The sequence below is a fragment of the Alligator sinensis genome, unplaced genomic scaffold (assembly GCF_000455745.1).
Source record: "Alligator sinensis unplaced genomic scaffold, ASM45574v1 scaffold125_1, whole genome shotgun sequence".
In the NCBI taxonomy this organism is placed as follows: Eukaryota; Metazoa; Chordata; order Crocodylia; family Alligatoridae; genus Alligator; species Alligator sinensis.
The window spans coordinates 346,061-355,833 of NW_005841893.1; the positions used below are offsets into that span (position 1 = coordinate 346,061).

The following is a 9,773-nucleotide window of genomic DNA, read 5'->3' on the forward strand; positions in this document are numbered from 1 at the left end:
GAGTCTCTTTCTCCTGCTGCCATTGTGAGTGCTTGTGTGTGCGCATGTGTGAACCAATAACTTCATGGGGCTGTGTAGTGTGTTGTCTGTTTAATAAACCTTTTATTTGGACCCCTGAGTTGGGTTTTGCTTTACTATGGTTCTGGCCCTGCTCCAATCCCTGCTCCTCGCCCCTCTAACTTCTGTCTCATTTCTCCCTCTCCTGCTTCTGGCTCACTGCCACCTCCAATACCTGTCCTGAGCTCCTCTCTGCCTGCAAATTGCCTGTTTCTTTGCCACTGTCTCATCCCCAGATCTCTGCCACTCTTATTGCCTTGTCCCCACTGTCTTTTCCCCTGAGCTCCCAGGTTTCTGCCTCAGTTTCTTTCCTGGCTGTCTCCTCCTTGCCACCACTTATCTGCCCCCCCTCCCCCTAATATCTCAGCTGTCTGCCTCAGTTTCCTGCCCCAAGCTCCTAGGTTTCTGCCTCTCTCTCTTTCCTGGCTGTCCCTTCCTTGCCACCATGCTTTTTCCCTTGCACCAGTGACCCTGGGGCCACTTGATTTTAAGTAAAACCAAGCCTCAGTTCCTCAGCCAGCTTCTCTCTAGTCCACTGGTTCTAATCCCAGGTCTGGCAACTTTCACTCTCTATACTTTAACTGTCTCTCACCTTAACCTTCCCCCAAGTATTCCAGGTACCCAAAGCACACACATACATACCGTACCATCCAAGTTAGGAACTTACCTGTGTGTATGTGTAGGTGGGTTGTATGCGTGTGAACTGGTGAGTGTGTGTGTGTATATATATATGTCATTGTGTGCATGATATACAAATTAGTGATCTGCGTATGTGTACTGAGTGTGTGGGTATGGACAATTGATTTTTGTCTAACTTTTGGGGTGTATAGTGTATGTGCTTGACTTGGTGATAGATATGCATGTGCCTAGGCTGGTTTGGATGTGAATGTGCCTGAGTTGGTAGTGTGCGTGTGTGTGTGCATGCACCTAATTCATTTGTGTGTTTGTATATGTGCAATTGTGTCACACCCTCCTGTCTAACAGTGCAATATTGAGATCCTGAGAGTTGACCTGACCCCACAGGACCCCACACCTCCTTCCAGCACTAGCTCCCAGCCATCAGGCAATACAGATGGGGGTTGGAGGAAGAGGCAGGGGTTGGGCAGGGAGCAGGGGCTTGAAAGAGGATCCGGCACACTTCTGTTGTCCACAGTCAAGCCCAGCTTCCCCACCCAATTGCTCCACACAGCCCCCAGCTGAAGTAGGGCACGAGCAGCTCTGCCCACTGCCCCAAGATCAGATGGGGACAGCAGCAGTGGTGTTGGCAGGAAGTAGTAGGTAAGTCCCTCCCTTTGCATGCCTTCTCCCTACCTATCTCTCAAGTATCTCCAACCAGCCCAGAGGCTGCATGCCCCCATCTCCCCATGGCCCTGGGGGCAGTGTGCTGCACCCCTCTTAAGGAAATCCTGGATCTACCCATGGCCCAAGCACTCCTATCCCTGCTGCCACCCAACACTTCAGGCGAGCACACTGCAGACTTCAGTCAATTGCAGGCTACTGAAATTTACTGAACTCAAGTTTAGGGGAGAAGGCAAAGTTGAAATGTGATAATTTCCCCATCCACTCCTTGGAGCCCTGCAAAGCATGGGTGCAAGCACTGCCTCCACTTCACCAACTGTAAGGCATTCTGGACTATGTACTCACTCCACCTCATGGTGTTGGAGCCACAGCACTGTACGTAGCCATGAACTGGTTCTGAATCAGTGACATTTGGGAATGGTTCTATTGTTGCATGTGCCTGAACCCTGTCCTGCAACAATTATGAACCAGTTCTCAATCATTGACAATTTGGGAGAGTTCAATTGTTACATGTGTCCTCACCCTCTATATGTGGAGAAAAAAAGAAAGAAGAGTTTGTCAGAAATTCCATGAAAGAAATCTTACAGAAATTTTTCCCTACCAGGGCTCCCTTTGCAGACTTTCCTTGTAGGAATTTTGAAAGAAAGACATTTTTGCCTGTGTTATCTGCCTCTTTTCCTCTCTGCTTTCTTCCACCATCTTTCTTGAACTCTTCCCCTTTACATTTCTGAGATTTTTCTTTTCTAGCCCTCCCTTTGAAAGCTCTAATGATAAATAGTTTGAGTCTTAGACCAGGTAGTAGGAGAGTATCTGTTTGGTCATGCATACATTGTTTTTAAAATGGTATGTTTTAAGTTAGCAGTCTCCACAGATCTCTGCCTTTTCTAAGATATTAAGAAGAGTTGGTCATAATGCATACTCTTGTTCTGTGCAGGTCACAACTAACTCATCCCTGGGACTCATGCCTCATTTCAGAGTCCTAAGTCTAAATCATGCAATTTCCATTCAAAACAATAGGAATGAAACAGATAAGGCCTGACACTTAAAATATAATTTGTACTTCTCTATGTGGGCTCTGTGAATTGTCTGCTAGGGGCACTCCTCTTCTGTAAACCAGAGGATCAAAAAATAGTCACTAGGAGTAAGGCAGTAACAGGAGAACTGATAGGAAATTGCTTTTTGTAGTCTCTAAAACAAGTCTTATAACTTCTCATATTTCCAGTTCTTGGTCTTTGTTATTCCAGGACTATAGCTAATTGGAAGGAAACACACATAGTCAATCCCTTTTTTAATGATTGAAGAACAGGATGTTAAATCTCACTCTATATCATGCTACTCAATCATATTAATTCATGGTTTGAATGGGCAAAAAAGTCACTTCAGGATCTGTGACAACTTCTGGCATGTAATGCACTTTTATTAATTCACTCTTAATGGAAAGGAACATCTACTCTCTATTATATTTATTATTTGTAAAACCCAGTGTGCCACAAACACTCTGCACAAATAGGATTCTATTGCCCTGAAGAGTTTATATGCAAGCATACTATGCTACAAATTAAAAGCCAAAAGCTGCCTGCTTTACTCGTGTAAGTGTCTCATTGACTTCATTAGGACTTGTGAGCAGAGGTGTAATTAGCAAGGTTTGCACCCTGGGCAAAATCTTGCTGCAGAACAAGGGTGAGGGGGAGAGGCAGGATGTGGTACTGTGTTATGGGAGGGGGTGCCAAGTGCCAGGAAAGTAGTCTTAACTGGCCTGGGGACTAAAACAAATAATCCCCAGCTGATGCTGCCATGGTGCAGTCTCCCCACCCCAGTTGATGCTATTACAGCAGCAAGGTGGTGCTGCTACTGTTGCCACAGCACAGACTCCCATTCTGGTTGGCACTTGGGGCTCACCCATCCCAAATTAAGCTGCTGCTTCTGGGATGATGAATTCAAGCAATATTTGGGCAATTAAACAGGAACAGAAGTAGGGAGTATTTTTTCAGAATAAAAGAGTACTGAATTATTTAAACAATGTAATAGGGTAGCCATGAGCAACCTATTGTCACAATTGTATCAAATGGAACCAGATTACAACCAGGAAACAGACTCACGAACAATACTAACATACTTTAGGATTTCCTAGTAGCAAAACCCGTTTCTTTTTTTTTTTAATTTATTTTAAAATGCATTCCCTCCCCTTTCCCAACCATTTCTGACTTTATCTCTCCCTCTCTTCCCTATAGATAAGTATAAGTGAGCTCAGACTTAGGATGAGCTTTAACATTTCTATTTTGGTAGCAAGTTTTTGGTTTTGGATATCCACTGTTTTATATTATATTATTATTAGGTTTGTATTGATTCTTATTGTTGTATATTGTATTATTATTATTTTTGTATTGATTTTTATTGTTTCATATGGATATTGTATGGTTTAGGCCTGCATTTGTAAGTGAACCAAAGTCATGTCAAGTTTCCATTTTATATGTCAAGCCTCCATCTTGTGTCCTCTGCCTGGGCATCCCATGTTGCAACTGTATGAGTCACGTACCCCTCCCATGGTAAATTGGTTCCCAGATAAATGAGAATAATTGGGAATGATTGAAACACAATGGTAGCAGGCCTCTACTGAATGGCCTGTAATGAATGGCCCATCACCTTGCATTGATTCATCCAGGAACCATGGACCTCACCCAGGAACAGAGACAAGAACCCAGCATTTGAAAGAGAAAAAAGTCCTGCAGAACCAGCAACTCGACCATTGTACCCCACCATTACAGACACCCAAAACTGCACATCCCTGCATGGAGTGCACACGCTCAGTATGCCAGGGGCTGACCCTTCTGTCACTAGGGTCACACAAGGTCTGCCCCTACAAAAAGGGGCAGTGAAGACAGACCCAGTGGGATGCCCTCTCCATCTGGACCAGCATCATGCCACACCACCTATCCACCCAGAGGCTTTGCCGGCAACCCCCCTCTGGACAACACCTACTAGACAATCACTCCCCCCACCCCCTCTTCAACCAAGGACTTGGACTAACTTCTCTTCCTCACCTGAACTCCAGCCCTTTCACTGAGCCTCTGTAACCCCTGCTGCCATTGTGTGTGTGTGTGGGTGAGTGGGTGCAAGGAAACCAATAAGACATTGTGTCACCATCTCCATTGTTCAATAAAACCACTGTCATTTGCAACCCCAATTTGGGTCATGTGTTACTGAGTCCCAGTCCCTTCCCTATCTTAAATTCCAGCCTCATTTTCTCTCTCTCTCAGATCCAGTCCCCACCCCTCTCCACTAATTTCCCAATCTCCTCCCAATTCCATCTCCCTTTTTCTGTCACCTCTCAGTCTTCCCTGCTCCTACTGCCTTTTCCCTGTGACTTTCTGCTGCCTTCCTCTGCTTTCCTGCTGCCCTGCCACCTGCTGCTTTTCCTGTGATTTTCTGCTGTCCATCTCTCTGTTTTCAGGCTTCCCCTGTACCTTCTGTATTCCTCCCCCCCACCCTGAGGGGGGTCCAGAGAAGGGCCACTCGTATGGTTAAGGGCTTGCAGGCCAAGGCCTACAAGGAGATACTAGAGCACCTGGACCTCTTCAGCCTTTGCAAGAGAAGGTTGAGAGGTGAGCTTGTGGCTGCCTATACGTTCATCATGAGTGCGCAGAAGGGAATTGGTGAGGCTTTACTCACCAAGGCGCCCCTGGGGGTCACAAGAAATAATGGCCATAAGCTAGCAGAAAGCAGATTGAGACTGGACATTAGGAGGAACTTCTTCACAGTTAAGAGTGTCTCAGTTCTTCTGCCCAGGGCCCTCTAGTCTACCAGTTCTAATCCCGGTTCTGGCAACTTTCACTCCCTACACTTTAACTCTCTCTCTCTCACCTGAACCTTCCCCCGAGTATCCCAGGTACCCAAAGCACACACAAACACACTGTACCATCCAAGTTAGGAGCTTACCTGTGTGTGTAATATATATATATGGCAGTGTGTGCATGATATACAAATTAGTGATCTGTGTCTAACTGCTGGTGTGTATGTGCTTGAATTGGTGATAGGTATGCATGTGCCTAGGCTGGTTTGGATGTGTATGTGCCTGAGCTGGTAGTGTGCGTGTATATGCACCTAATTGATTTGTGTGTTTGTATATGTGCAATTGTGTCACACCCTCCTGTCTAACAGCGCAATATTGAGATCATGAGAGCTAGCCTGACCCCACAGGCCTACATCCGCATCTTAGTGTGACATCACTCAACAAAATGCACATATAGAAGACAAGGGGAGATAAGGAGAATTATGAAAGATTGAAAGCCTACTGGTTGTGCAAGAGTGATGTGGTAGCCATGATGGTCCAGGAATTATGTGAGTGGTAAGGATTGTTTTGGGTAATATCTTTTACTGGTTCAACTCTATAGCTAGAATAAAATTAGACACACTTTTAAATGCAAACCATTTTTCTTCAGGTCATCTAAAGAATGTTTTGCATTTGAAAACTTGTCTAACTTTATCCCAACTATACACTTTATGCAGTAAAAGATATCATCCCCAAAAATCCTTGCCCCTCACAAAAAAGTCTGCTGGCATTATTTATATCATGAGCAACAGTGGGATTAAAAAACAAAACCAGGACCAGGTGGCTTCAGCATTTCTAGTTGCCCAGAATTACAATTAGCTGCCCAGATAGATGGGAATAATCAGCATCCCATTTCCTCTCACTTACATAGCAGGGAAAACATCTCAGACCTCTACTTTATTCCATGGGCATTTTATATTAATTTAATAAAGAACATTTTCATAACAACAATACAGTCAGATATACTGACCCAGACTGGGTGATTTAAGGCACAGCTTTGAGCAAGGGGTGGAGTATAAATTTCACCACAGCAAAAGTAATTCTCACTGACATAGACTCTGACACTGCACCAAAAAGAAAACTATTTCCTGCTTCCTTCTGGAGAGACAAAATCCCTTTCCTGCTTCTTCCCAGTGATTTGAAGGGGCTTCTAGAGAAGGTGGAGAAGGCATAAGCAGTGGGATAGTTACACTTATTCTTATATACTAAGTCTCAAATTAGGCATAGCCCTAGAAGGGGAATATATTCACTTATATGGGGTACATGGTCAAGTTGAGAATCTAGGCTTTAAAATATATAGTGTAAGTTATGTTAAAATATATCAACATGCAAAGAAAGGATTGGGCTTTATTTTCTTCTCACAAAGCAAGCACGCACCATTACCTGCAAAAGAAAACTTACATTTTTATGATTCACACACTTCATGAGGACCAGCTCCCTGTAAGCTCGTTTGGCATGTGTTTGGTTCTGAAATGGTCTGCTGAGCTTCTTAATGGCCACATTTCTGTCAAGGACGGCATCATAAGCAGCGCTGTAGTGATTACAAACACAGGATGTGTGTGTTTTAGAGGAAATTCTTCAGCTTTAAAAGTGAATTGCAAGTCCCATTCAGGTGGTTTCTGCACTGATCAAGGACTGCAGAGGAGGGCATGGAAAGAAGAATTGGCAAGAAAAACACCCACAGCCACATACACATAAAGAGTGAGAACTGTCTCAGTGGAAGAAGTACACCCCTGGAACTATCAATTTCAACAGGAAAATCAGTTTTTACATGCAAAGATGGGGGAAACAACTGACATAGTTGCTTTTTCCACACCATTAACAGAGTCCCATTCAGTAGCTGGCTGAAAGATCAAAGACCCAAGTCCCTATAAGAAGTTTTGTATTTTTCAGATGAAACTACCCCTCACTTGACCCTATCCCTCATTTGTAAATGTGTTTTGTTCACATTAGGCACATCTCCATGTGCGCTTTTTAATGCCCAAATGTGAATTAAAACAGGCTAATGTGCCTTTTTCAAGTACCTCACAATGGAGGTATTAAATTTAATGTGCATTAATGAACGTGTAGACATGCCCACTGAATCATCAGATTTGAAATCACAACTCTAAGGGGAATTAAACAATTTCACAATAATATTTTTCACATGTATAATTTAAAGAAATAACTTGTAAATTTCACTTAAGCATGAAAATGTAAAAGAATTTAGAAAAAAAAGAGAAAGACTCTAGGAGTTTCTTTGCCCAAGCATTGATTTAGGAGACTAAGTTTATCTGTAAAAATGTTGACCATAATCTCTATACTTTTTGAAAGCTGACTCCTTCCACAAACAAATTAAATATCAGTTCTCTGGACCCTTCCTGAGATCTTGTCACAATAGTCAGGCAAGAACCTGAGAAAAGGTATAATCTGAGATTCAATAGGTTTAGTCTCTTGCACTAGCAGAGAAAACCAATTTCAGAATTGAACACTATCATCTACCTGAACCCTGTTATCTGCACATAATATAAAGAACCAATATGGCCAATGTGATCATCCATCTGAGGAATCTTAACTGCTAAAACACATTAGAAGAAATAAGTATTCTCCAAGGGCTTGTCCACACATGCAGGCACATGCGCTTGCAACAGCTCAAATAGGAGCAGCACAAATTTGTGCTGGGGATATTTGCCTCCGTGCATGTGACTGAACATGCACTTTGGTGTGGGACAAGTTGTGCCACTTGGGGCAAAATGATCTGACCAGCTCCTCCTGGGTCTGCATCCAGGGGAAGCTAGAGCCTGGGGTCAGCACCTATGCTGACTGCAGCAGTATAAAAAGCTGCCCTGGCCAGCAGCTCAGGGCTAGTTGCTCTGAGGAGCTTCTGGGGCCCAGCCAATTGGTATCGAGGACACCGGCCCCTTGTGCTGAAAGAGACATAGGTGCCTCATGTTTTTTTATTAGAGAATTAAGCATCAACCCTGTGACTCTTGTGGAAAATCAGTCCATGGAATGGCACAGGAAGATGAAAGGAGGAAAAACTGGGAAAAATCTGGATTCTTTCCATCTCATAGAACCAGTAAAGATCTGACATGATTCATTATTTTATCAAGCCCTATGACAAGGACCTGGTTACCTTCTAGATGAAGAAATGTACAAGCCATGTTACTGTTTCATCAGCCAAAATGCCTAGTGCAGAGGCATAACTATTCAGTGATGCACTCTGGGCAGCACTGGTGCATGGTACAGGAGCAGCTGTTGGAGGTTCACTGCTGCAGGGAGCAGGAGGTGAGAGAGGGGAGGGATGCCACTTCTACTTTTGGTTAAATCTGCACAGCAAGAAACTGTTGATCTACTTTTTGAGATGCTGTAGCAAATGAAGAATGGCACTGAATTGATATTCAGGTTACTGCTTCTACTCTTACCTCTGTGTTCTGTGACCTTGAGCACATCACATTATTTCTTCCAATTGGTTTACACATATGTAAATTAGGTCTAATGATATTTGCTTCTACCTACCATTAGGGTCTGGTGAGCATTTGTTTGTTTTTTGGTTTTCTTTTTTTTTTTTTGGCAACTAATTTAATTAATTCCCCTTCCTCTCCCATTCCTTCCAAATGGACATGCAGTTTTAGTTGTCTGTAACTATTCATAGATTGTGGTCCAATTCCTTGAGTGGAAAATACATTTTTGGGCCACAATCATGTGAATACTGGAGGGGAATAGGGCAACCCATCTTCCTCTAACAGCCATATGACTAGGTTATCTGCCCAACTTGTGGAAAACCCAGGTTCAATTTCATCCTCTGCCTGAGGGAACTGGCACCTGCCTCTTCCACCGTAGTTCAGGACAGACTGCACTGAGGATGCTGTCACTCTCTCTTCTTGATGCTGTGGCACTTTGTATTAATGCTTAAATGTCCATGAAAGCAGAGAATTGCCCTAATCAGCAGTCTAGTGAACCATTAGTCATCTTGTCCTCAGTTTATACTTTATTTTGACAATAATTTTGGTTTCTTTCCTCCCTCATTTTGGTGAAACAAGCCAAAAATGTTATAGCTCCTTTTCACTGCAGAAAGTCAGGGTTGTTAGAGTATCTTGCTACAGATGCTACATTAAGCCTTTCTCCAGACCACTCCACCTAGCTATAAATGGATACTTTGTCATTCAGCCTAGGGGGTCAAAAGCAGCTGACATGACACTGGCCATACCACTTCCTTCTGTGCAGTTTCCTACAGAAACTCATGTGCCTTAACCTCATGAGTTCAATGGGTCACCTGACTATGGCACAGATTCTTGACTTTACATTGCAGCTCTGGCTTAAAAGGTCCACAAGCAGGATCTAGAATCTCAGATCATTCTTGACAACTGACCAAATATCTATACTGCATTGAAATGGAAAGGTTTTCTTTAAGATAATCCTAGAAGAACTTTTTGTGTTATAACTTTACCAAACAATCTTTTGTAACTCTGGCACACTTGTTAATGTTGAATAAATGACACAAATGGAGTTTCTATTTAATACCTGCAACAATTCCAAAAACCCAGAATACAACCTCTATCCCTATCCTGTAGCTCTGGTGTATGATTGGACTGATCATGTGAAAAAC

At 43.2% G+C, this 9,773-nt stretch overlaps 1 protein-coding gene across 12 annotated transcripts in view; it reads right to left on the minus strand.

Moving 5' to 3' along the window:
• LOC102374542 (mitogen-activated protein kinase 10) overlaps nucleotides 1-9,773 on the minus strand; it is a 258,167-nt gene that overhangs the window by 118,539 nt on the left and 129,855 nt on the right. For all 12 annotated transcript variants that reach the window (XM_025197293.1, XM_025197290.1, XM_025197289.1 and 9 more), the window contains one exon: nucleotides 6,587-6,716. In XM_025197293.1, coding sequence (XP_025053078.1) covers nucleotides 6,587-6,716 — 130 coding nt within the window. The remainder of the gene's footprint in view (nucleotides 1-6,586; nucleotides 6,717-9,773) is intronic.